Source organism: Bombina bombina, chromosome 8 (genome assembly GCF_027579735.1).
Source record: "Bombina bombina isolate aBomBom1 chromosome 8, aBomBom1.pri, whole genome shotgun sequence".
NCBI lineage: Eukaryota > Metazoa > Chordata > Amphibia > Anura > Bombinatoridae > Bombina > Bombina bombina.
Window position 1 is genome coordinate 198321774 of NC_069506.1, and position 27942 is coordinate 198349715.

Sequence of the window (27942 nt, forward strand, 5' to 3'; positions counted from 1 at the left end):
TATTGGTGCCGGAAAGAATCTGAGAAGCAGCCATCCCTCCACATAAAAATAGACTGCAACAGAGAATCGTAACAATGAACGTTTAAAAAACTACAACAAAGAGAACAGTAACCTATGATAACCTAATATCTTATTGTTTTATAATGTCATTGAGAAAATTGTTCTGTGAGTGCGCCTAGATTTAGAGTTCTGCGGCCAAAGGGGTGCGTAGCTAACGCTGGCTTTTTTCTGGCCGCACCTTTTAAATACCGCTGGTATTGAGAGTTCACAGAATGGCTGCGTTAGGCTCCAAAAAAGGAGCGTAGAGCATATTTAACGCAACTTCAACTCTCAATACCAGCGGTACTTACGGACGCGGCCAGCTTCAAAAACGTGCTCGTGCACGATTCCCCCATAGAAAATAATGGGGCTGTTTGAGCTGAAAAAAAAACTAACACCTGCAAAAAAGCCGAGTTCAGCTCCTAACACAGCCCCATTGTTTGCTATGGGGAAACACTTCCTACGTCTGCACCTAACACTCAGAATCAAGTTCAATCCGATTGGCTGATCCAATCAGCCAAACAGATTGAGCTCGCATTCTATTGGCTGTTCCGATCAGCCAATAGAATGCGAGCTCAATCTGATTGGATCAGCCAATCGGATTGAACTTGATTCTGATTGGCTGATTCCATCAGCCAATCAGAATATTCCTACCTTAATTCCGATTGGCTGATAGAATCCTATCAGCCAATCGGAATTCGAGGGACGCCATCTTGGATGACGTCATTTAAAGGAACCGTCATTCGGCGAGTAGGCGTCGGTTGAAGAGGATGTTCCGCGTCGGCTTAGAAGAAGATGGCTCCGCTCCGCTCCAGAAGAAAGAAGATTGAAGATGCGGCTTGATAGAAGACTTCATCCCGATGATGGACTTCCGACTTCAGCCCGATGATGGATTTCTTCAGCTGCCGCTTGGATCCAGACTTCAGCCCGAGGATGGACGTCACTCTTCAGCCCCCCGCTTGGGCTTGGATCAACACTTCCGAGGACCGATCGGTGAACCTGGTATGGTGAAGATAAGGTAGGAAGATCTTCAGGGGCTTAGTGTTAGGTTTATTTAAGGGGGGTTTGGGTTAGATTAGGGGTATGTGGGTGGTGGGTTGTAATGTTGGGGGGGGGGTATTGTATGTGTTTTTTTTACAGGCAAAAGAGCTGAATTCTTTGGGGCATGCCCCGCAAAGGGCCCTGTTCAGGGCTGGTAAGGTAAAAGAGCTTTGAACTTTTTTAATTTAGAATAGGGTAGGGCATTTTTTTATTTTGGGGGGCTTTGTTATTTTATTAGGGGGCTTAGAGTAGGTGTAATTAGTTTAAAATTGTTGTAATATTTTTCTAATGTTTGTAAATATTTTTTTATTTTTTGTAACTTAGTTCTTTTTTATTTTTTGTACTTTAGTTAGTTTATTTAATTGTATTTATTTGTAGATGTTGTATTTAATTAATTTATTGATAGTGTAGTGTTAGGTTTAATTGTAGATAATTGTAGGTATTTTATTTAATTAATTTATTGATAGTGTAGTGTTAGGTTTAATTGTAGATAATTGTAGATATTGTATTTAATTAATTTATTGATAGTGTAGTGTTAGGTTTAATTGTAGATAATTGTAGGTATTTTATTTAATTTATTTATTGATAGTGTAGTGTTCGGTTTAATTGTAACTTAGGTTAGGATTTATTTTACAGGTAATTTTGTAATTATTTTAACTATTTTAGCTATTAAATAGTTCTTAACTATTTAATAGCTATTGTACCTGGTTAAAATAAATACAAAGTTGCCTGTAAAATAAATATTAATCCTAAAATAGCTATAATATAATTATAATTTATATTGTAGCTATATTAGAGTTTATTTTACAGGTAAGTATTTAGATTTAAATAGGAATAATTTATTTAATAAGAGTTAATTTATTTCGTTAGAATAAAATTATATTTAACTTAGGGGGGTGTTAGGGTTAGGGTTAAAAAATTTATTAGAGTAGCGGTGAGCTCCGATCGGCAGATTAGGGGTTAATACTTGAAGTTAGGTGTCGGCGATGTTAGGGAGGGCAGATTAGGGGTTAATACTATTTATTATAGGGTTATTGAGGGGGGAGTGAGGCGGATTAGGGGTTAATAACTTTATTATAATAGCGGTGCGGTCCGCTCGGCAGATTAGGGGTTAATAACTGTAGGTAGGTGGAGGCGACGTTGTCGGGGGCAGATTAGGGGTTAATAAATATAATATAGGGGTCGGCGGTGTTAGGGGCAGCAGATTAGGGGTACATAGCTATAATGTAGCTGGCGGCGGCGTGCGGACGGCAGATTAGGGGTTAATAAGTGTAGGTAGCTGGCGGCGACGTTGTGGGGGGCAGATTAGGGGTTAATAAATATAATATAGGGGTCGGCGGTGTTAGGGGCAGCAGATTAGGGGTACATAGGGATAACGTAGTTGGCAGCAGTGTACGGAGCGGAAGATTAGGGGTTAAAAAAATTTTTATAGAGTGGCGGCGATGTGGGGGGGCCTCGGTTTAGGGGTACATAGGTAGTTTATGGGTGTTAGTGTACTTTAGAGCACAGTAGTTAAGAGCTTTATAAACCGGCGTTAGCCCAGAAAGCTCTTAACTACTGACTTTTTTCTGCGGCTGGAGTTTTGTCGTTAGAGTTCTAACGCTCACTTCAGCCACGACTCTAAATACCAGCGTTAGAAAGATCCCATTGAAAAGATAGGATACGCAATTGACGTAAGGGGATCTGCGGTATGGAAAAGTCGCGGCTGAAAAGTGAGCGTTAGACCCTTTAATGACTGACTCCAAATACCAGAGGGCGGTAAAAACCAGCGTTAGGAGCCTCTAACGCTGGTTTTGACGGCTACCGCCCAACTCTAAATCTAGGCCATGACGTTTTAATATTTTGCTACATTAAACCTTAAGTTTTATGAACTTTTAAGTGAGTGCCTTATCAATTACAACTGTATATATATTACAAATACACAAAACAGGGGGAACTGGCAGGCATCCACTCCCAAATAAAAAAAAAAACATTTTAAATGCTGCAAATTAAATTTGGGATCTTAGTCACACAATATAACCATAGCTGAGCTTTGCAGGCAATTTGTGCAGCATTTAAAACTGTTTTGTTTATTTGCAAGTGGATGTGCACCAAATATCCCGTTATTTGTTCTCATTGGCAACACTCCCAAAGATGAATTTAAACTCTATTTTTGTAAGGTGTCCCATACTAAACCAAACTTTGTGGATTTATATTAACCATACTTTGTTTTTCTTCCTCTCTCTCCTCTTGGATTTGTATTCCACAGCTACTAGGCCTAGAAACGATCCAGCCACAACAAGCTAAATTTAAAGGGACATGAAACCCCATATATTTCCATGGCTGTCTTGGGAAATCTAAACCAGAGCCTAACTTTCAGGTGTCAGTGCCCCCATAGCGCCTAGGTTTGTCAAGCTAACTGTTTTTAGCAGAGAATGGCTGAGACTCATACCAGAATAACAGAGCTTAGTGCTAAGATGTAATAAGGACTGGAAAATCCCCCTAAACACCTGCTTACCTCAACCTCTAATGCCGCCTCAGGCTCATGTCTGCTACAGCCATCCCCTGGGGGCCAACAAATGCATATTGGTTTAAAGTGGCTTATAGTTAGGGTGACCATATTGGCGCTTTAAAAAGGGACACACATGAAAAATACATATGTCAGGGCTGTTTAAAGAAATGTTTTGTATAAGAACCCTGACATAAGTATTTTTCATATGTGTCCCTTCTTAAAGTGGCAATATGGTCAGCCTACTTATAGTGCTTCAAGGGGCATAAAAGTGCAAAAATCTAATTTAACTTTCATGATTTAGTTCAAACACGCAATTTTATAAAACTTTACATTTTACTTCTATATTATCTAATTTGCTTTATTATCTTGGAATCATTTGTACAAGAGCATACCTAGGTAGGTTTAGGAGCAGCAATGCCCTGCTGGGGGCTAGTTGCCGATTGGTGACTACATTTATACGCCTCTTGTCATTGGCTATTCCAGCGTGTTCAGCTATCTCTCAGTCCTGCTCTTTAGCAAAGGATGCCAAGAGAATGAAGCAAATTTCACAAAAGAAGTAAATTGTAAACGTGTATGCTCTATGGCAGGGGTGTCCAAACTTTGCTCTCCAGAGGTTTTGGAACTACATTTCCCATGATGCTCAGCTAGATAAAGCTGAGCATCATGGGAAATGTAGTTCCAAAACCTCTGGAGAGCAAAGTTTGGACACCCATGCTCTATGGGGAGTGATGAAACAAAAATGTTCATGTCATATTATTTCTTAGATAATGCCGCCATCAAGTGGTCAAAAAAATGAATTACAATCAGTTTCAAAAAATGACTGATGTATGACAAGATACTATGCTTTCCTTCCCATATTGGGATTCCTTGGCCCTTAGTGTGTTTTATGGAGGGATGACAGAAAGCTGAAAGAGCCTCCTCTACAAGAAATCTTTCCGTGCCTAGTGAGGTATGTAATTGCCACTGAGATCTGTAAATTAGAGGGAAATGTAGCCACTCAATAAAATCACAAATCAGGGCTCTCAACTCCATCTAAGTAATGAAGAGGAAGAGATCGGATATGTAATAACCTCTTTAAACATCATAGAAATTATCCCTGGAATCCAGTGGGGTAGATGGTCACCCCCTACTCAAAGTGAGCATCTGCATTCTCAGGAGGGCACATTCAATACACAAGCTTTTAAAAAATAGGTCCCTTACCCTCTTGTCCAAACAGTGAAGGAAATAAGGGCTCTGTTAAAGCTCCCCTCAGGCTCAGCAAAAACTCCCTGGCAATTTGTGTTGCAGGCTACCTCTGTATTTACAGCAAACAGAGGCAACTTCAGTAGACATCTGCCTCCTTTTGTTAAAGTAAACCCCTATTGTATGTTTATCTAAGCAATTACTGTGTAGTATGCTGCAGTGCCAGATTTTAGAGAACCTCAATAACAGGCTATTAACCGTGGTAAAGGGCTATGAAAAGGGACATGAAACCCAAATTGTTTCTTTTGTGATCCAGATAGACCATGCAATTTTAAGCAACTTTCTAATTTACTCCTATTATCAATTTCCCTTCGTTCCCTTGGTATCTTTATTTGAAAAAGCAGGAATGTAAACTTAGGAGCCAGCCCATTTTTGTTCAGCACCTGATTAGCCATTGCTGATTGGTGGCTTCAGTGCATGCTCTATCTGAATCATGAAAGAATAAATGTGTGTTCCAAATCCCTTTAATGTTAATTTTGTCAAATATGTCATCACAAATAAAGGAAATAACACTTTTACACAATCCTATGAGGTTCAAAAAAATCTTCACTAACAGAATCATTAGAAAACTGCTCTAAAAGATGATGCATAAAAGCAGGGATGGGGAACCTTGGCACTCCTGATGTTTCAGAACTACATTACCCATGATGCCTAGGCACTCTGAAGTGCAGTTGAGCATCATGGGAAATGTAATTCTGAAACATCTGGAGGGCCAAGGTTTCCCATCCCTGCGTTTAAGACTCACAAGTTACCAAGTCCCATCAGATGCATTCTGAGAAAATAAGCATCTTAGGGACTGAACACAGAAATTACAGAGATAAGAAATTCAAGTATTCAACAGTATATAGGATACTACTGACAGAAAACGTTATGAGCGTTCCCATCCCAATAGCAAACTATATTTATGCCAGAAATCCAAATAATGAGAATAAAAATACTGGCCTTAAATAGGGAAGACATAAAATAGCTTTCAAAAAGGTATGGGCAAAGTGTTTTTTTACCAAGGAAATCCAACAAATAAGTTGTGGCTCTTTATAGCTTTTATTATTACCAAAATTACATTGTAAACTGCTAGTAAATCATGCATATTTGTCATTGCTCTACAGAACACTTTGAGGTTGTTTTAGATAAATGTTGACAAGGTAATAAAAACTTAAATATGATAGTGACCACTAAATGGAAGTATTGAGAAGTCAACTTTATGGGAAAAAGGGTGCAATTATTTTTCTACCACTGGGTGTCAGTGTTGCATAAGAAATTACTTATTTTTCATTTAGAAGGGAAATAACACTTTTTTTTTATTTTGTGATTTGGAAAGAACATTCAGGTTTAACCCCTTAAGGACCGGGCATTTCAGACAAAACTTCCTCAAAAGACCAGAGCATTTTTAGCATTTTTGCCATCACTACATTTAAACAGAAATAGAGTCTTTTTTATATTTACCTATCAAAACTATATATTTTGTTTTAGCAGACAACCCAAAGTATTGATCTAGGCCCATTTTGGTATATTTCATACCACCATTTCACCGGCAAATGCGATCAAATAAAAAGAAAAATTGTTAACTTTTTTCAAAATTTTTGGTTTCTCACTGAAATTATTTACAAACAGCTTGTGCAATCATGACACAAATGGTTGTAAATGCTTCTCTGGGATCCCCTTTGTTTAGAAATAGCAGACATATTTGGTTTTGGTATTGCTTTTTGGTAATTAGAAGGCTGCTAAATGCGGCTGCGCACCTCACTTGTATTATGCCCAGCAGTGAAGGGGTTACTTAGGTAGCTTGTATGGTTAATTTTATCTTTAGTGTATAGATTACCCCCCACCTGACACATCGCACCCCCTGATCCCTCCCTAATCCCTCTTAAACAGCTCTCTTCCCTCTCCCACCCCACAATGGTCACCCCCATCTTAAAGGGACATGAAACCCAATTTTTTTCTTTCATGATGCAGATAGAGAATACAATTTTAAACAACTTTCAAATTTAATTCTATTATTTATTTGCTTCCTTCTCTTTTTATCCTTTGCTGAAATGTTTATCTAGGTAAGCTCAGGAGCAGCAAAGAACCTAGGTTCGATCTGCTGTTTGGTAGCTGCATATATATACTGATTGTCATTGGCTCACCCATTTGTTCAGTTAGAAACCAGTAGTGCATTGCTGCTCCTTCAACAAATGATACCAAGAGAATGAAACTAATTAGATAATAGAAGTAAATTTGAAAGTTATTTAAAATTGTATTCTCTATGTGAATCGTGAAAGAACATTTTTGGGTTTCCTGTCCCTTTAAGTACTGGCAGAAAGTCTGCCCGTACTAAAATAAAAGGCTTTTTTTTAAAAATATTTTTTTTACATATATTTTCTGCAGTGTAGGATCCTCCCTTACCCCCCAACCTCCCTGATCCCCCTCTACCTAATTGCCGCAATCTTAGGTAATGGAAGCTGTCAGCCAGTACCCAATTTGCTGTAAATTATGCTCATTTAAAAAATAAAAAATAAAATACCCATTTTTTTCTGTAGTGTAGCTGCCCCCCTAAATACCCCACTCTCTTATCCCATCCCTCAGTATCATAACCAGTTTCCCCCTCTCCCTCCTTCCCCCTCCCTGCCGCTCTCAGTGGGGTGTTTTTCATAGCCTAACAGAACCCCCCACCTCCCGCGATGGGCCGCCCTTCCGCATCCCTGCTTACCCTCCCAACCACCAACGATCTTCACCACCACTGTCTGATGCAGAAAGGGCCACAGAGTGCCTGCCTATTTCTGCACTACCATGCAGAAATAGCGCTATCTTGCTAGTTTTAGAGAGATCACGGCAGAAAGAGGACCAGGACAGCAGCATCGTACCTTAAGGGCATAACGACCAGTGCCATACAGGGTACGCCGCTGGTCGTTAAGGGGTTAAACAACTTTGCAATTTACTTCTGTTTTCGAATTTGCTTCATTCTCGTGGTATCCTTTGTTAAAGGAGCAGCAATGCACTACTGGAAGCTAGACAAACGCCAATCAGCTTCCAGTAGTGCCTTGCTGCTGTTATCCTACATAGGCATACCTAGAGAACGAAGCAAATTAGGTAAAATAAGTATATTGGAAAGTTTAATTCTTCCTTTACTGTCCCTTTAACATACTCCCAATAATCCATTTTACGTCTTGGAGGGTATTAAATTGTTTTACAAAATAGATAATTTACCTTTATTTTGTCATCTAAAATAGCTGTTCTTGCCTGTTGAAACAGCCAACTATACTGTAAATTGCAATACTGCAGTAATGGATACAGAAAATCTATGTAAACAAGATCAATCATAGCAAATTACATACCCAGTGTGTGTGTGGGGGGGGGTAGGTACTAAAATGTTCATCTTCAATTTTATCTCAGACAGAGATAAAATAAGAAAGCCTTTGTGTTTACACAAAGTGATAAGATAATCTCCTTGCAACTTCAGCCCATTTACATTGTTTGTGGTTTTCAAAGCGAAAAATGTTGCGATCTCTACACAAAAATAAATTTAAAGGAACAAGCTTCATACATTTTATATTTGGCACCTTGTATAACAAGTCATTGGAAACACATTAAAGTGACGGTAAACCCTGGCATTTTTTAAATGCTAGGACTTGCCAGTGCTATAAATAAAGGGGACAAGTATAAAAAACTTCATGCTGAAATACCTTAATTTGCCTGCGGCTTCCCACTGCCAAACGATATTTTCTCATTGATGTGACGTTTCCACCTTTTAGCCAATAGCGCGCTAGCCATATGGCATAATGCAGAACAGTTAGCATGGCTATTGGCTAAGAGATGAAAACGTCAAAAAAGAAAGCATTTTGCTGCAGGCGGCCGGAGGCGCTCAGCTCGGAATTAACTTGCAGACAAAGTATGAATTTTTTTTTATACTTCATGACTGAAAGTCCCCTTTATTTATAGCACTGGTAAATCCTTAAAAATGCTAGGGTTTACCATCATGTTAAGGGAAAACTAATGTTATGGTACACTGTCCCTTTAAGGGCTTCAATGCTGATTTCGTTCATCATTTGCATATAATTAAAGCTTTGTAGTATAATTCTATAATAATTTATAATGAGTGATATGTAATGTAATATACTTACACACTTATTTATATAACATTGCCAGAATTATTAATGAATTCTACTTTGCAAGTACAAGAACTCTGAAGGAAAATTAAACGCATTTGACACATTACAGATAGTGAAAAGGTTTCCAGTTAACGTCTATTATCAAATTTGCTTTGTTCCCATGACATTCTCTGTTGAAGAGATACAAGTTTTCACTGTGAAATAATCACAAACAACAAAGGCGCCTCCTGGTGTAATATAGTTGGTACAAGCAGGTTATGTGATAATCAAAATGGTACTCACAAGCGGAGCAGCACCCAATTGTGCTAATTCAAACAGACTAGGATCTCACAGTGTCCCAGCTCACTGACACTGCAAGGTAATTGGTTCCTCCAACGTCCTACTGGACCAAATAAGCTCGGACTCTCAAAGAGGTTAATATATAACCATAATTTAATAACAAAATAAAAATCAAAGTGTCAATCATATAACACTTGACGTTTAAAATACAATAAGCAACGCGTTTCTCAGACTGCTGTCTGTTTCATCAGGCTTCTAAACATACAATGAGAGTACTGGCTTAAATACATACATATAACCAATCCCAATTCATTATCAGGTGACACACCCCTCCTGGTGTTTAGGAACATAATTGATCTCATTGAAAGTGCTAATGCAGCATACAAAAGATTTACAAATAAAAACAACTCATATAAATGCATTCTAATTACTTCTCATAAATGCAGGTATATAAATACACATAACTTTAAAACCTAAATCTAACTAATCTTGTGACCAGATTACCCCTCCACAAAATATCTAACAAATAATATATTGTATTTTTACTGGTAGATTATCACCAATGTATATGAATGTAGAAGATCAAATTCATAATATTTATATCTTTATATGTGTCCTCTGATAATTGTCGATCTATTCAAGAGAACTTTTAAACTGAATAATATTGTTGTTATAAGATTGTGTATTACTTAGAATTTATATTGTCAGAAAATTGTTACAATTACTGCCTCCAATCTTAACTCTTATCATATAATATATTATGGTACCTTCTTTCCTTGCAAACGAGCATTATGCGATCTATTCTGAATTATATTAAAATTCAAAACGTTATCTACTTCCTCAAACGTCACTCATTCAAGAGTAACGTTGGACCTATCAGGGCTAAGGGTGTCCGGTCTCTAGTGCGTTGCGTGACTTCTGTGCTTACATAGTTACGTTGTGTTTCTAAAATATACACGGGTAGAGTCCACAACCTAAACCGGCATTTTAATACTATTTACGTTGTGTGCCTGAAATATACATGGGTAGAGTCCACAACTTTAACCGGCATTATGATGCTGTTTATGGGCCATCTGTATCATGACATTATTGTCTATATATCTATACAATTAGTAATATTCAATCATTAGGCTCTTATATGTATATAACTCAAATATAGTATCCATATATACCGTACATAGATGTGTTGTGAATTGTCCTCAAGTAGATATATGTACATAAATAATTATTGGTAATAATAAAGTGTATTATAATCAATAGATAAATTAATACTAATATCCCTAATGTGACTAAACCCAAATCTAAATAACTATTAAATTATAAATATAATCCATTTAGTGTACATCTCTATCTATATAAATTCTATATTTAAAGATTGTGACAAAAGATATCTAATATAATATAAAGCTTTGTATAAACATATTATGTGTGTGTGTGAAATAATAGTGTATAAGAATATATGGTCTACTTATCTAGTAACACCTACATATCTACATAGATACAACCTAACATACTCAGATACATACTTACTAACCACAATGTGCACATAAATAAAAAAAATATATATAATATACTAACCCATATAATAATTTACATGTCTTGGTTCTATGTGTATAATGTCTTTACATGAAGGTCTCACTCATACTCCCATACAAACAAGGTATATATATATATATAAAACAACAATTAAAATTATGGGGAGGCGAAAAGTGAGTTTAAAATCCTCCACTAAATACAAAATATAGAGAAAATAACTCATTGTGTAAACCATTTATAAATCTAAACAAGTCAGAAGACTTGCTTTAAACCCAGAAACTCTCTGACTACACTGTTTCCAATGCAGCAAAGGAATCTGGGTAAGATATGCAAATGAGGTTCACAATGACTCACCTTTTTACTTTTAGCCTGCTTTTTAAGACAGACTTCCCTTTATGCCATAGCACTGCTGCATTACACAGCTTTAATGCTTAGCTAGGGTTAGTACAGTGATTTAGACCAATCGCAGGACAGCTGTCTCTCTTAAAAAGCAGGCTAAAAGTAAAAAAGTGAGTCATTGTGAACCTCATTTGCATATCTTACCCAGATTCCTTTGCTGCATTGGAAACAGTGTAGTCAGAAAGTTTCTGGGTTTAAAGCAAGTCTTCTGACTTGTTTAGATTTGTAAATGGTTTACACAATGAGTTATTTTCTCTCTCTCTCTCTCTCTCTCTCTCTCTCTCTCTCTCTCTCTCTCTCTCTCTCTCTCTCTCTCTCTATCTATCTCTCTCTATATATATATATATATATATATATATATATATATATATATATATACACGTATATATAAGTATTGTACTGATAAGCTGAGAACTCTAATAATAAGCTATATACATATAGTGGAATGTACCCATCTTATTTTGCTGTTGTATGCAAAAAAGATAATGATATGACTAATGCTCACAAGATGTACAATATATCAAATCTAAATACACATTAGAATGCAGACATATCTATATTTTCATTGAGACCTGCTGGGAACAGTGTGTTAAATTTGTAAATCCAGTAGGTCTCTCTCTGACACAAGTTTTTAAACCTATTAATACCTTGTTTATAATGTATCCTTTCTAGTGGTGATATCCGAAACTGGCAATTATTGCCACCATGGCATTGATTATGATGTCTGGATACACTATGTTTAGGACTTTTATTGACTATATTTCTATAGTGTTCTCCCCATCTACTCCTAATATTTCTAATGGTTCTACCTAAATATTGGGCCCCACATCTACAGGTGAGTAGATATATTACATAGTTAGAACCACAGTCTAGTCTTTCTCTAAGTTGATATATAACCAGAAGAGGATGAGGTGATGCTAATAGTCCCATGAGTCACATATTTATCTGTTGAAGAGATACCTAAGTAGGCATCTGAGGCACTACATGGCAGGAAATAGTCTTTTGCAAATGGGTAACATTGTTGCAAAAATGCTGCCATATAGTGATCCAGAAATGGGCAGGCTCCTAAACATAGGTCCCCTGCTTTTCACCAAAAGATGCTTAATGAACAAAGAAAAATTGATAATAAAAGTAAATTAGAAAGTGTTTTAAAATTACATGCTCTATCTGAATCATGAAAGAAACATTTTGGATTACATATCCCTTTAAATTATCACTACAAACGTTTGGTTTATATCAATATAACACAAGACTTGAACATGAAACTTATGACAACCTGGCATAGAAAAATCTGTGCATTAAGCTATGTTTTTTTTATCCATGCTCATAAAAGATTACAAATATTATGCCTTTAAAACTTTATATCTTTGGAATTATTAAGTGATTTTTTTTTTCTCCATATCAAGTAAGGAATACTCTACCCCTATAAAACACCAACTCATTCAGCATTTAATAAAGAGTAGTCCAAAAGTTATTGCCTTTTCTAAAATGTCTCCTCACTCCCTATTTAAAGTTTACTCACATGTGAATAACTTAAAATGATCTCTATCCAATTTACTTCTGAAGATTTGGATGACAAACAAAACTGCCAGTATTCCAGGAAAATTCCAGGTTTCAGGTGTGTTTCAATGGAAATGTCAAGCAATGAACTATGTTTAATTAAGAGAAAATAAAACAACATTGCTGCATATACTAATAGTTTATTTTGTCTGTAAGATAGCTCTATTTTAAGGAATACACTTAGGGTTGCCACCTCGGCCATGTTTTCCTGGACACTTATGAGTTATACATGCTGCAGGGTGTGCAGAGAGGAACATGAATAGTGCTGTTCAATGTCACTATTTTGGTGCCATCCAGGGTTGAAATTCATGTTCCTCCCTACACACCCTGGAGCATGTATAACTCATAAGTGTCCAGGAAAACATGGCCGAGGTTGCAACCCTAAATACACTGCTAGCATTACTGATCCTAGCAAGCTTTGTTTTTAACAGTCACAAAGGGGTTAAACAAATAGGTATACACCCACACTGCAACCACTAGGGTTGCAACTCTAGAGAAGGAAACTGCATGTGAGCTAATCAGAAGCATCAGTTCCATGTCTAGTCAATCATAGAAATATTCTGGTCCTACTCTCCTCCGCTCGTTACCACCTCACATTGCCATTTACAGGACTTCTACAGACTGGCTCCCATCTTATGGAACTCCCTGCATCGCTCCACAAGACTCTTCCCTAGTTTTGAAAGCTTAAAGCGCTCCTTAAAGACTCTACTCTTCAGGGATGTATACAACCTACACTTACCTAACTTCAAAATGGAAAAAGGAGATTAATTCAGTGGGCGATGACCTGATTATTGAAAGAGCATATAAAGCTACGCTTCTCTCGTTGTGGCGTGAGTCTCATTTGAAGCTGTTAAATTTTACTTATATCCCTCCAGCTATGCTTACAAAATTGAACCAGGCTAGAACAGTGGCATGTTATAGATGCAATCTCCCAAATGCAAATATTGCGCAATGTTTAGGACTATGTCCAAAAATAAAAAAATTCTGGGCTATGATCTCACATTGGATCTCCAAAATATTGAGTCTCAAGATTGAGATTAATATATTCGATATTATCATCTTTTTAAAAAGTAATGAGGGGGGACCTAGTAAGGCAAAATTTATCAATTTCAATATATTATGCGGTTAAAATTTAATTTTCTCCAGTTGGAAGTCACAAAAAAATTATTAGAACTTGTTAAAAGCAAAATGATAACAATTTGATACTAGCTATAATAGCATGACAAAGGTCCCTACGTTTTTTGCAAAATGGGGGATTACATCAGATCTCAATCGCCAGTGGTACAAAAACAAATAATTAGCCCATTTATAAACACAATTTATCAACAGGAAGCTATGCTTAAGAGGAGAATTTCACATAAATGATTGACACTGTCAAAAGGTTAAGTTGGAAGGGGTTGTTGAGAAGGTAGGGCAACCCTACCCCTCCAACAGTGTAATTTCATGTAATATATTTGTGTTTTATGCAATGTTTCTGACCCAATAATGATTAACCGGATGTATATTAAGACAATTGATAGATATATTTCAGTCTCAGTATATAAATATGTAAATTACTGATTTATTGCTTTCTTTTTTTTTTTTATAGCTATGTTTATGTTTAAAATACACAGTCAGCACCATAGTGCCTTTAAGTCCTTTTTTTCGATCTCCACAACACCCTGCGTGGTGAATGGGAGAAGTAAAATGTTTATTTTGCCTGTGTACTGTTACATTGTTGGTATACAAATAAAGGAATAAAAAACAAACAAAAAAAACATTTCTAAACTACATTGCTATCCCCTTGAACCCCTTAGCATGTAAGCCTTTGAGCCCAGCTGTTTGTAGATCGCCTTCATAAGAGCTGACTACAACAGAGCGACTCTCGGCAGGGCCCTCTATCCATTTGATCCCTATAAATGTTATCTTGTTTACCGCCTATGTTTATAGCGCTGCGGAATCTGTTGGCGCTCTACAAATACCTGATAATAATAATCATCAAAGCTGCAATGCTTGTGGATTTTTACTGTTATTTACCTATGTGTTTAACCATTTTGCAGGGGTTAAACAGAGTGTTAGGGTCAGTCCTGCAAAAATGGCATGCTCTAATGAATTAAAGCATGTGATTTTTTCTCCAGTATACTGCCCATGCACTGATTCTTTCCAACGTGCTCTATTGATCTTTTATATCACGCTGTTAATATTGCCATATTGAAAATTTATATTATATAATGAACAGATATATACTTCAAATTTTGAGGGTTTCTAGTGACTACCACTCTAAGGTAAAGTACATAATTTGTTGTGCCATTCCAGTTTAAATAGAATGTTTGTCTGAAAATTGACATTCTAGTATAAAAGTGAAATGCTCTATATCATTAGAGTATTTTATTTCTAAATAAATAAAACATTACTTTGTGTAAAGTGATATTCTAAAGCAAAAACTATATTTGTTAGAGCATTTAATTTGTGCATTAGTGAGCCTAGATTACTATGTACTCCCCAATAGATGTGTTAAACTCATAGATACAGTCTCTCTTCTCACCTGTAAGCATTGCACCTCCTGAGTAGGACATGGTTGGTGAGCTAATCAAATTCTGCAGTTGCACAACCCTACCAATCACTTGCTGTGTCCTGCTGCAAGACGCTCAGGAGTTGAATTTTAGCTACATGTTTAACCGTTGTACTTGAAAATGTGACCTAAATTGATTGTATTTTAAATTATTTGTGACTAAACATTTTTGATACCTACATAGGATAGAAGCTCAGCAGGTGATAAATTAAAACTTCCACAGACCTAATGATTACAGTTTCATGTCCCACAAATATTAAAAATAAATAAAATCAGCCCAGGAACATATTTTTCAAAAAGCAAAAACATAATAACTGTTAAAAGACATTTAATACTAATTAAAAGCTAGATAGAATAATATAGTCAAAGGAAAAAATAATATGCAGATTTTGCTAAATTATATTGGTTGTTTAAATGCTGCAAAAATAAGAGTAAAAAGTATCTATAAAGCAATAGGCACTGCCATGTTGTAACCTAGGTTTCCTTCTCTGCAGAAGTCAATTGGGGACAGTTATAAATGGGTCGCTAGAGTGTGCAACCAATGACTGTGTGGAATTAAATGTTAAATGCAGTGTTAAAGGTTCAACATTGAATTGTGCATGAATGCATTTCAGTGTTCTCCACAGCAAATTCTGCCAGCCAGGTGGCATTATGAACTAGTCGGGTGGGGGCAGTGTAATATTTTCTAATAATATATAGTTTTCTGCTATCCAAAGCACAAATTGACTGCATCATTTAAAGGGATACTAAACCCAATTTTTTTTCTTTCATGATTAAGATAGAAGATCCAACTTTCTAATTTACTCCTATTATCAAATTTTCTTCATTCTATTGCTATCTTTATTTGAAAAAGCAGGAATGTAAACGTAAGAGACGGACCATTTTTGGTTCAGCACCTGTGTAGTGCTTGCTGATTGGTGGCTAAATGTAGCTAACCAATGAGTAAGCGCTACCCAGATGCTGAACCAAAAATGGGCAGGGTCTTAAGTTTATATTCCTGCTTTTTAAAATAAAGATAGCAAGAGAACTAAGAAAAATTGATAATAGGAATAAATTAGAAAGTTGCTTAAAATCGCATGCTCTATCTGAATCATGAAAGAAAAAAATTGGGTTTAGCATCCCTTTAACATAAATATTTTCCTCTACCTATACACTACTCGAACCCTATTTTTCATGTTTTGCCAGGAAAAATGATGGAAATAATGCTAAAATACTGCACAACAATTGTTATGTTCTGTAAAGCAAATGATTGTGTGGTGTAGTCTGTGTAAGCAGATGCTTAATAACATATAGTTACGAAGTGCTATTTCTTTGTGTGTATCACATTTATACCAGTTCATTGCCTGCAGGCCTCACCTGCCTACTGCTACCCTTGCTTCTGCAGAACAGGGGCACTCCGCTACTGGCAGTCAGGCACAAGAGGTGCACACAGGACTCCTCCATAACTCTAGCGAACCTTACACACAAGCGTAAACTTCAAAGTAACTAGACTTCCTGGCAGCTGCCATCTTGCAATTCTGATGCATGATGGGAAGACAAGCCTGCTCAAAGAGACGCCGTTGCTTGGTTACGCAGAAGAAGGGGCGCTGAGGTTTTGATATTGTTGGTAATCTCGCTTGGTTCCACTAGAGGGCAGGAAGCCTCAGAGTTTATGAAGATATTAGTATATAAACAATGCAGCATCTATGCGACGGTTGATGGAATATCTGCTACATAAACAGTGATCTGTGAACTGCTACATTCATCATTGAATACTGTCAATATTTTTTACTATTGGTCATAGAACATTTTAACTGTAAAAGGCATAGCTGCTTATATAATTAGGGCTATATGTTACTTATTGAGTAGCAATAGCACGCTAATGTATTGGAGATAACGGAATTGGCTTAGTCGTTACAGACCAAATGTGATAGCCCTCCTCAATTATTTTCATTCTTGACGTACAGAGTACCAAACAAGTGAATATAGAGGTGTGATGGTGGGAATTTTTATATGTTTACAAAATCCATTTCTGGTTTATATTTAGCAACATAATTGAATTAGCCTTACACTTGAATAATTAGCCAGTGATATGGAAGAAGTATATTCATTTAATACAATTTAAAAAGTTTAGAGATTGACAGGAACAAGGGTTGGGTGACATGGCCTAGATTTTGTAAAAGCAATCTGTGATTACCTTGTATCTAAGCATCTTCTGACAGCCCCTGATTACATGACTTTTTCTTTATTATCTATTGACTTTTTCTTTATTATCTATTGATTTGCATTTGAGCAATTAGTGCTGCGTTGTGCACAGCTCCACAGGCGTGAGCACAATGTTATCTATATGGCCCACTTGAACTAACAGTCTCCTGTTGTGTAAAGCAAATAAAAAAACATTTAATAAGAGGCTGTCTGTAGTGGCTTAGAAACAGGCAGAAATGTAGAGGTTTAAATGTTCTAAAGTATAATAATATAACAATGATGGTTGTGCAAAGCTGGGGATGGGTAGTAAAGGCATTATCTATCTTTTTAAACAATAACAGTTTTAGTGTAGACTGTCCCTTTAAGTTCCATTCTAATCAGTGGCATCTCATCTAATTTGTTGCTATTTAAACGCCTGTTAAACCTTACAGAACAAACAAAAGGTATCAATTTTCTCTATAAAACAGTCAGCTCTAACATATGCAAAAACAAACATTTTAACAGTTTTAAAGAAATATTAAAAAAATAAAAAATTAGCCAACCTTATCCACTTTGAAATTTGAGAGATACAATTGTGACAATATACTTTACAAGAGCAATAGAGTCTATGAATTCTGCACGCTTGGCGAGTGTGTAGGTGAAAAAACCCTCTACGCTCACTTTCAGCTTTTTGTTCTGTCTGTGAGGTTTACAAGACACTTCTCACTTCTTTTGGGGTACAATGATCAGGAGCTCTACGGGATTTAGAGAAATCAAGAAAATACTGGGCCAGATTACAAGTGGCGCTCTAACTGACACTGCATTAGACCAACTGCACTAACCAGAAGGCAGTTATGAATATTTTATATTCCAATGTTCTTCACATAGAAGAACATTTTATTTTTAAATATTTATTTTTATATATATATATGTATGTGTGTGTATGTGTATATATGTATGTGTGTGTATGTGTATATATGTATATATATATATATATATATAGTGAAGATTGGATTAGCCGTATTAGTCCAGTAGATAAGATGCTCAAATACCAGAGTATTGCAGTATGCAGTGATACCTTTTCTATTAGACTAACATATTATTTCAAAGACAAGCTTTCAAGAGTTTTCATTCCTTCCTCAGGTCTGAAGTAATATATATATATATATATATATATATATATATATATATATATATAGAGAGAGAGAGAGAGTTTTTTTGTAAAACATATCTATACCTATATATAGCTATATGAATAGATACACATATAGATATATATATATATATATATTAGGGTTGCACCAATACCATTTTTTAATGACCGAGTACAAGTACCGATACTTGTTTTCAAATACTCGCTGATACCAATTACCGATACTTTTTTTTAAATGTCATGTGACATTTTACCAAGCACAATACAGTAATAATAATAATTATTTAAGATTCCTTCTTTATAATTATAGAGGACTGTAATTCAAAAGACATTAGGAAATAATAAAACAGTTTTATTTGTCACAAAGTTCACTGAACACGTTTATAAATAAAAAATATTACAATAAAATATTAAATTTAAAGGGGTGATGCAATTGGGTTGTAGGGCTGTTATATAACATAAATCTGACATTTGTATTGAGGTTTGACTCTAAGTTGAACAGTCTTTCACTTTCCACACTACTGCATGGAGCAGAAAGATATTTTTGGGCCATTTTAGCCAGAGCTGGAAATCTGTTTATTAACTGCCCAGTACTTCAGGGGTTTGCCTGAACGAGGTACAGTGATCTCTCCTACAATAATACATATAACAACAATTTGTATTGGCAGAACAGTAGTAAACAATTTTTAGTTTAGTCTCCACTCCAGTTTAAAATGAAATGGGAACATGCAGTTTGAAAAAAACGCCACAAGATAGCATATGGGTAGGAAGTGGAGGTATCGGTTTAAGTATCTGTACATTTGCACGAGTACAAGTACTCATGCAAATACTTGGTATCGGTACCGATACCGATACTAGTATCGGTATCGGTGCAACCCTAATATATATATATATATATATATATATATATAAATCGTAGTAATAAGCACTCACTGGTCTTTGGACGTCTGTGGCAAACAAAACTTTATTCCATGTGACGTTTCGGGGCTAGATGCAGTCCCTTCCTCTGACAAACAAAGAGTGAACAACTGAACTTTTAAAGGCCTATTGAACCCTCTCCCAAAAATCGGCCAATTATGGCTGTCCGTATGACACGCCTACACCCAAAAAAAATACTTATTGGTCATAAATCAGTGAACACGTATTAATATAAATACAATGTGTTTATAAACTACCATATATATAAGCTCTATAACTCACATTCAGTGGTATAACCAGTACCATCAAAGACTGTGTGGCATCCCTACTACGCTGCATGCAGAGAAAACCGTACACACTTCAGTTAGATCAGAACATACAATAAATGATAAGCAAAACGCCCACCTTCACCTTAGGCCAATCAAGGTTGCGGTGAAGAGTTGAGGAGTGGTGCTTTTTACTCAGGTTCAATATATCCCCTGACACTTTCTGCCCTTTTACACTCCAAGGGTGACAGCTAAGTATGAGATGAGCTAGTTGGGTAATTCTTTAACATACGGTAGCTAGGGATGGGCGAATGTGTAACTTCCGAATTCGAATGTTAGAACGAATGTTATTACCGAAATTCGAATTATAAATCCGAATGTTGATAAGAACGAATATTCTTAAAAATTCTTTAATCGAATGCTGTTTACAGTTTTCGAATGTCACTTTCAAATTCAAATGTTTATAATTATATTGAATGTCCACATTCGAAATTTCGAATTTAACATTCTATTTAACAAATACTATTCAGAAGTTCAATAGTTCATATGGTAGGGAGGGAATCTAGTAAATTGTTACATAATAGATACAAACATATAAATTCAAATTTTTCGAATTCGAATATTGCATAATTCGAATATTAAATTTAAAGAAAGCATTAGAAATACTATTACAAATATAAATTCAAATTTTTCGAAATGAATATTTTCAAATGTAATCGTAAAATTCGAAACCGAACATTCGAAAATCGAATGTTATGTAAACATTCGAAATTCGATTCGAACGAATGAATGTGTTAAAATTTCATTTTTCGAATGTTGCGAAAAATTCGCCCATCCCTAACGGTAGCGTAATCCCTCTGTGTTGTTTGGATTTTGTTGCTATGTAGCGATGGGACATGACCCCCCCTTTGGTAATGTGGATGGTGTTGATTCGTTGTGGGTTGGGTCTCTCCGCCCCCTGTGATGATGGTGTGCGATGTAATGAGGGGCCGGTATGCGGCAGCAGAAGGTGATTGGCCCACCCTCTGGCAATGTGGAGGGTGTTGTTCTGATGTGGTTTTCTCCGCCCCTTGGGATGACGATGTGTGGTGCTTGTAATGCAATGGCAGGTGGATATGCGGCAGTAGGTTGTGTTTGGCCCAGGGTCGGCTCCAGAACGAATGAAATGGGGGGGCATTTTTTTTTCACGAGGGGGCACGCATTTACAAATCATGTATGAGAGTCAAAATAAGAGCAGACCAACTGTGGCAGTCCAGGGGTTACATTTATCAGATCTCTGGCTGTGCAGGAGTTAGATTTGTTTATATTTCTGGAATTGCAGCGGTTACATGTGTCATATCTCAAGGAGTATAGGGGTTACATTTATAAGATGTCTGGCAGTGCCGCAGCAGTTACATTTACCAGATTTATGGCAGTGCAGGGGTTACATTTGTCATATCTCAGGAATGTCTCCCACATATGACACAGCCAGTGGACACTGTTTGCATGTGTAGCTCTACCAATGACCCTACTAATGATCAAATAAGCTTTTATGTGAAATAAGTTTGAGTGCCAAGCAGTACATTACTTGTACAGATATTATTAATGATATTTACAGCACACACAGTATATACAGTATGTATATACACACAAATTATATATATATATATATATATATATATATATACTGTACACACACATACATATACACACACACATATATATATATACACACACACAGTATATATATATATATATATATACACACACACACACACATTGTGTATATATATATATATATATATATATATATATACAAACACACACATACACACAGTATATATGTATATACACACATATATATATATATATATACATACACACAAACAATATATAAATATACACACAGTGTGTGTATTGTGTGTGTATGTATGTGTATATGTATATGTGTATATAATATATATATATATATAATAAAAAAACTTTGGGGACAAATAGGAGATGTTTTGAAACATCTAAATAATAAACATAAGGCTATTTCACTCATTGTCCCACAGCTACATTTGAAGTGTGTGTATGTGAGCACCTATAATCTGACACACATTTTACACTGATCACTGCAGATAAAGCAGGCACAATGCACACTTGTTTTGTGTGACCTGCAGTGGGGAAACCAAGGAATTCACAATTTGCTTCTTTATCTGTGGCTGTCAGGATATAAAGCACAATAGGGAAGGGATACTACTCTCACAGCAATTAAAGAAAGACAGGAGCACCAGTGGATGTGTGAATCAGCGTTTATTCACCATAGACGCTGCAATAAAAGCACTCGAAAACATATGTCAATTTGTGAGGTGCTTCAAAAAAATGAAATGAACTCCGTATTTGCTGACAGCAGCTGATTGCTCAATGGGATGTAAAGGTGGTTGAACAGCTGACGCGTTTCGGCAGTGTTGCCGTAGTCTTAGCTGAGTAAAACTTAAAAACAAGCGCCCTTTTTCAAGGGCTAACCTTCCTCCCATTGGGCAATCCGTTGAGCCAATCAGGACTATCAATAATTGAGACTATCAATAATTAACAGCTGCTAGTACTGTTTAAACCTCCGTGTTACTCCTTATACCCAAATGTTATTAATACTTTATACAATTCGATACAAATATTCTTTAAACAGAACAGAACAAATATGCCTAATTCCCTGTATATATAAAAATGGAAACCAAAAATGCACATACATCTTTAGCTACAAGGCAGTAGAAATATCAGTAAAAAACATAAATACATAGGAATAAACTCCTATCTAATATTTAGTGTAAACCATATATTGTATATGTGCACCTGCTAAATCGGGATTACTCTTTTTCCCTTTTCTACATGAATGTGTCAAATGCACTCTAGCTATACTATAATCTATTTTATTTCATTTATTGTAGTAGTAGGAATATACTGTCTAATAGTTCGCTGAAAGAACCATTATATACACCCTTTAAGATGTGTATTTGAAGAACTATTTAACCTCTTGCGCCCCATTCAATATCAATAGTATCAATAATAATGGGACTCTTATGGTCCCTCTCAGTACCAATAATTTATCAAGTCATAGGCTGAGTTTAGTCCTGAAGGTGTCCTGGTCTTCAATTTGAAAATCCAGAACACCTCCTGTCTACCTAGGGCTTTCTCCCTATCCCCCCCTCTAGATGGCAATGGTACATATTCAATGGCTTTCCACCTGAAACTCTCTGTGCTTTTTGAATGTTCAAGTGCGAAATGCTGCACTAGTGGTGTACTTGATTTTCCTGCTCTGATGGTAGAGAGATGCTCCCTAATCCGCGACCTGATCTCGCGTGTAGTTAACCCTACATATTGAACCTTGCATGAAATGCAGGTAACTAAGTATATCACATATTTGGACCTGCACGTGATGCATGTTTTTATTTCAAATTGTTGGCCTGTGACGGTGGACTGAAATGATTCCCCACATTCAACTTTCTCACAGGCCACACAATCTCTGTAGTTGCACCTGTGCATGCCTTTTATCACTAGCCATGCCGACCCCCCTGGGGGGCTTGTTTTAACCCTAGTGGGCGCTACTGAATTCCCAATGGTTTTATTTCTCCTATAGGAGAACTGACAACCCAAGCTGGATATGTTTGTTAAATCATCATCTGCAGAGAGCATTTTAAAGTGCTCTCTGATGATGTTACAGATCCTTGGATATTCTACTGAATAGTCTGTGAGAAATGTCATTCCTTGTTCAAAGGCTTTACTTTCTCTACTCTCTTTAGATTTTAATGTGAGTAAGCTGTCCCTATCCAGGGTCCTGACTGACTCTTGGGCGTTCTTTATTGTTATATGCGAATAACCCCTGTCTTTCAACCTTGCGGCCAATGCACCACTCTCTCTCTCAAAATCTCTTGAGAGGCTGCAGTTTCTTTTCACCCTCATAAATTGCCCTTTAGCCACTGCTTTGAAGAGGTTCTGAGGGTGACAGCTCCTGGCGTGTAGTAAAGTATTGCCCGTAATGGGCTTTCTGTAAATAGTGGACATCACTTTTTCGCCTGTCTTTCCAAATAGAGTTACATCAAGATAATTGATGTTCGTCTCCCCAACCTCAAAGGTGAATTCTATCCCCTTGTCATTATTGTTGAGGTATTCAATGAACCCGGGGATATTGGTTAAACCCCCCCTCCACACAAAGAGAAGGTCATCAATGAACCTCTTGTAAAATATTATATCCTTTCGGTGTGGATTTCTTTCTCCAAATATGTGGTCCTCAGCCTATGACTTGATAAATTATTGGTACTGAGAGGGACCATAAGAGTCCCATTATTATTGATACTATTGATATTGAATGGGGCGCAAGAGGTTAAATAGTTCTTCAAATACACATCTTAAAGGGTGTATATAATGGTTCTTTCAGCGAACTATTAGACAGTATATTCCTACTACTACAATAAATGAAATAAAATAGATTATAGTATAGCTAGAGTGCATTTGACACATTCATGTAGAAAAGGGAAAAAGAGTAATCCCGATTTAGCAGGTGCACATATACAATATATGGTTTACACTAAATATTAGATAGGAGTTTATTCCTATGTATTTATGTTTTTTACTGATATTTCTACTGCCTTGTAGCTAAAGATGTATGTGCATTTTTGGTTTCCATTTTTATATATACAGGGAATTAGGCATATTTGTTCTGTTCTGTTTAAAGAATATTTGTATCGAATTGTATAAAGTATTAATAACATTTGGGTATAAGGAGTAACACGGAGGTTTAAACAGTACTAGCAGCTGTTAATTATTGATAGTCTCAATTATTGATAGTCCTGATTGGCTCAACGGATTGCCCAATGGGAGGAAGGTTAGCCCTTGAAAAAGGGCGCTTGTTTTTAAGTTTTACTCAGCTAAGACTACGGCAACACTGCCGAAACGCGTCAGCTGTTCAACCACCTTTACATCCCATTGAGCAATCAGCTGCTGTCAGCAAATACGGAGTTCATTTCATTTTTTTGAAGCACCTCACAAATTGACATATGTTTTCGAGTGCTTTTATTGCAGCGTCTATGGTGAATAAACGCTGATTCACACATCCACTGGTGCTCCTGTCTTTCTTTAATTGCTTTGAATCATTGGATCCCTACGGAGAGCACAGTTGAGGCATTGCGCCTCCTCCCCTCCCCCTCCCGTGGATTGGATGGCGCACTCACCGGGTGATGATGTCACAGGCCGCTAGCCAATAGGAGGAGCCGCACGCGTCTGAGGAGGGCGGGGGTTCAAGCTGGTTGTTGTCGATGAAACCAAGGAGCTCAATTTGGGGCTGAGGAGAAGAAAATCGGCATACGGATACGGATTGCGGACGCCCGCTGATCAGGTTGCAGACCGCAGACCAACCACAGAAGAAACCCCTCCCTAGGACCGGACGCGGTAAGTCGACAGTACGAAAAGCTCTATTTCAGTGTGGAACTTTTGTTTGTTATACTACTCTCACACACACACATTGGTTATACGGCTGTGTTTTCACAAAATTACTTCTGCCTTCCCTCTCACTGACTGTTAGCTTCTCCCAGCACTTCCTGCAGAGGTCTGATGATGTCATTATCTCACTTCAGCTCCTTGGGCTAGCAGAAGGAGGGGCAGTGCAAGTCTTAGGTTAACTGTGAGAGCACCAGCAGGGAAATGCAACTTTATTTATTATCTGGTTGTAAATAGAGGAGAGTAAAGAGATTAGCTGGGCCCTCCTAAGTGGCAGATCTCCAGGGTCCAGTGGCTGCAAATGGTTTATGCGACATTTGGGACCCTGGACGTTCCGTCACTTTTAAAATGTAAAAAAAATAAAAATAAAAAAATAAATAAAAAAAAAATCACTTTTTTTGCCCTGGGGGGCACAGTATTCCATTTGGGTGGGCATTGCCCCCCAATGCCCCCCCTTAGAACCGACCCTGGTTTGGCCCGCCCCCTTTTGTGTGTTATGATAACCATGCGTGTATATGGAGACATGCTCTGGCCATAGTGATTGGTCTAAGGTGAAGGTGGGCATTTTGCTTATCAATTATTGTATGTTCCGATCTAACTGAAGTGTGTATGGTTTTCTCTGCATGCAGCGTAGTAGGGATGCCACACAGTCTTTGATGGTACTGGTTATAGCACTGAATGTGAGTTATAGAGCTTATATATATATGGTAGTTTATATACACATTGTATTTATATAAATACATGTTCACTGATTTATGACCAATGAGTATTTTTTTTGGGTGTAGGCGTGTCATACGGACAGCCATGATTGGCCGATTTTTGGGGGAGGGTTCAGTAGGCCTTTTGAAAGTTCAGTTTGTTCACTCTTTGTTTGTCAAAGGCAGAGACTGCATCTAATCCGGAAACGTCACATGGAATAAAGTTTTGTTTGCCACAGACGTCCAAAGACCAGTGAGTGCTTATTACTACAATTTTTTAATTTATCTACAGCACCCTGGCAGATATTAATTGATAGTGGGAGTGCATACACGATACTTGCTTTAGGTAATAGAGATAAAGGGACAAATAAAAAATTAATAAAGAGACAGAGTGAAGAAAGATAAGAGAACATTAGCTGGAGCAGCATCCCAAAAACAGTTTAAGGGACAAGAGAATTTAGTGGCTAGTACAGTAAGCAATTTCCCTGCAATATGTATGGAACTGCTGGTAAAATATACAAGCCTCTAAAATTTAGGGGACTGCTGGGAAACCCGAAAAAGTCTCCTCAGATTAGGCTTCCCAGCATCCCACGCATGCTCAGATCAGATAGCATCTCCACCGCAAGTTTCTATTATAAGAGGTTTAAAAAACAACAACATTATGCCCCATACCCACTTCTCCCACACCACAATGGCTCTATTAATAAGGACAGTCAATTGGTAGGCAATAGGGTTTGATTGATAGGAAAGAATGAGTTGAATTAATACATTAAGAAAAAGCAAATTAAAGAATCACAGTGAGATTGATCGCTAGGTACAACAATTAAATGCATGTAAGTATTTACTATATATTCATGATTAAACCAGTGGGCCATAATTAATTAAGATATACCATTATCATTTACCTTGGGTAGCAGCAACCTTTTTTTTTTTTTTTAAAGGGACACTGAATCAAAATTAAACTTTCATTATTCAAATAGATCATGCCATTTTAAAAAACTTTCCAATTTACTTCCATTAACTAAATGTGCACAGTCTTTTTATATTTAAACTTTTTGAGTCACCAGCTCCTACTGAGCATGTGCAAGAATAAGTGTGTATGCATTTGTGAATGGCTGATGGCTGTCACATGGTACGTGTATGCATTTGTTATTGGCTGATGGCTGTCACATGGTACAGGGGGAGTGGAAAAAGACATAACTTTTAAAATTGTCAGAAAAAAAATCTACTACTCATTTGAAGTTCAGACTAAGTGTTATTGCATTGTCTTGTTATCTTGCATTTGTTGATTATGCAAATCTACTGTGTTGACTGGTCCTTTAAAGACATCCACTAAGATACAATGCCACGAGTTGTTTTGTCTTATCAAAGCACCCAGATTACCTATTGGTTCTAAAAGGAGGTTTGCCATCTGTTATATATGAAACAGACATTATTCTCTGTCCATGATCCACAAATCTATAGCCAGACAGAGAATAATTCAGATTCTGGAACAATTTATTTGGTTGTTTACTTCTTAACATCAGAACAATTTAGCTTTTTCATTCCCTATGCCAGAATTTATTACAAGATTGCTAGGGCGTTCTTTGGCACTTGCATTTTTCTTGCTTCAAATTGTGGCACTTTAACGTAGATTTTTGTTGATATATATTTATATTGCCAAGTCTTCTTTTGCATCTGCTGGGCCACTTTTACTTATTTAAAATGACATTAAATTATTTTGTATATGACTATCAGAAAACAATAAATGTACTACAAAAGCTCTGCATACAAAATAATTGTTTGAAACACTTTTACCACAGTTATCTTGTTTGCAAAATTTGTGTTGCTTGCAGTTCAGGGACATACTCCTTGAAAAACATGTTGAGTGTCATTTATCTGATCTCCTTTGCTGTGGTTAGTTATGGACAGGTAAAAGTTAAGCTCCTGCACATAGCAAGCAATCACTGGGAAATATGTAAGTGGGACAGGGTTTTGAATCCCAAAGTATGGAAACCAGTTTGTGTAGGACAGCGGTAAAACTACAATTTTAAGTTTTAAATTATGAGTAAAGCATACAAAATG

General features: G+C 36.7%; 1 protein-coding gene across 1 annotated transcript in view; it reads right to left on the reverse strand.

Annotated features, from left to right (window-relative positions):
• FUZ (fuzzy planar cell polarity protein) overlaps nt 1-16720 on the reverse strand; it is a 368361-nt gene extending 351641 nt beyond the window's left edge. The window contains exon 1 of the mRNA XM_053690829.1: nt 16583-16720. Coding sequence (XP_053546804.1) covers nt 16583-16669 — 87 coding nt within the window. The 5' untranslated portion in view covers nt 16670-16720. The remainder of the gene's footprint in view (nt 1-16582) is intronic.
• Between the last annotated feature and the right edge of the window lie 11222 nt (nt 16721-27942).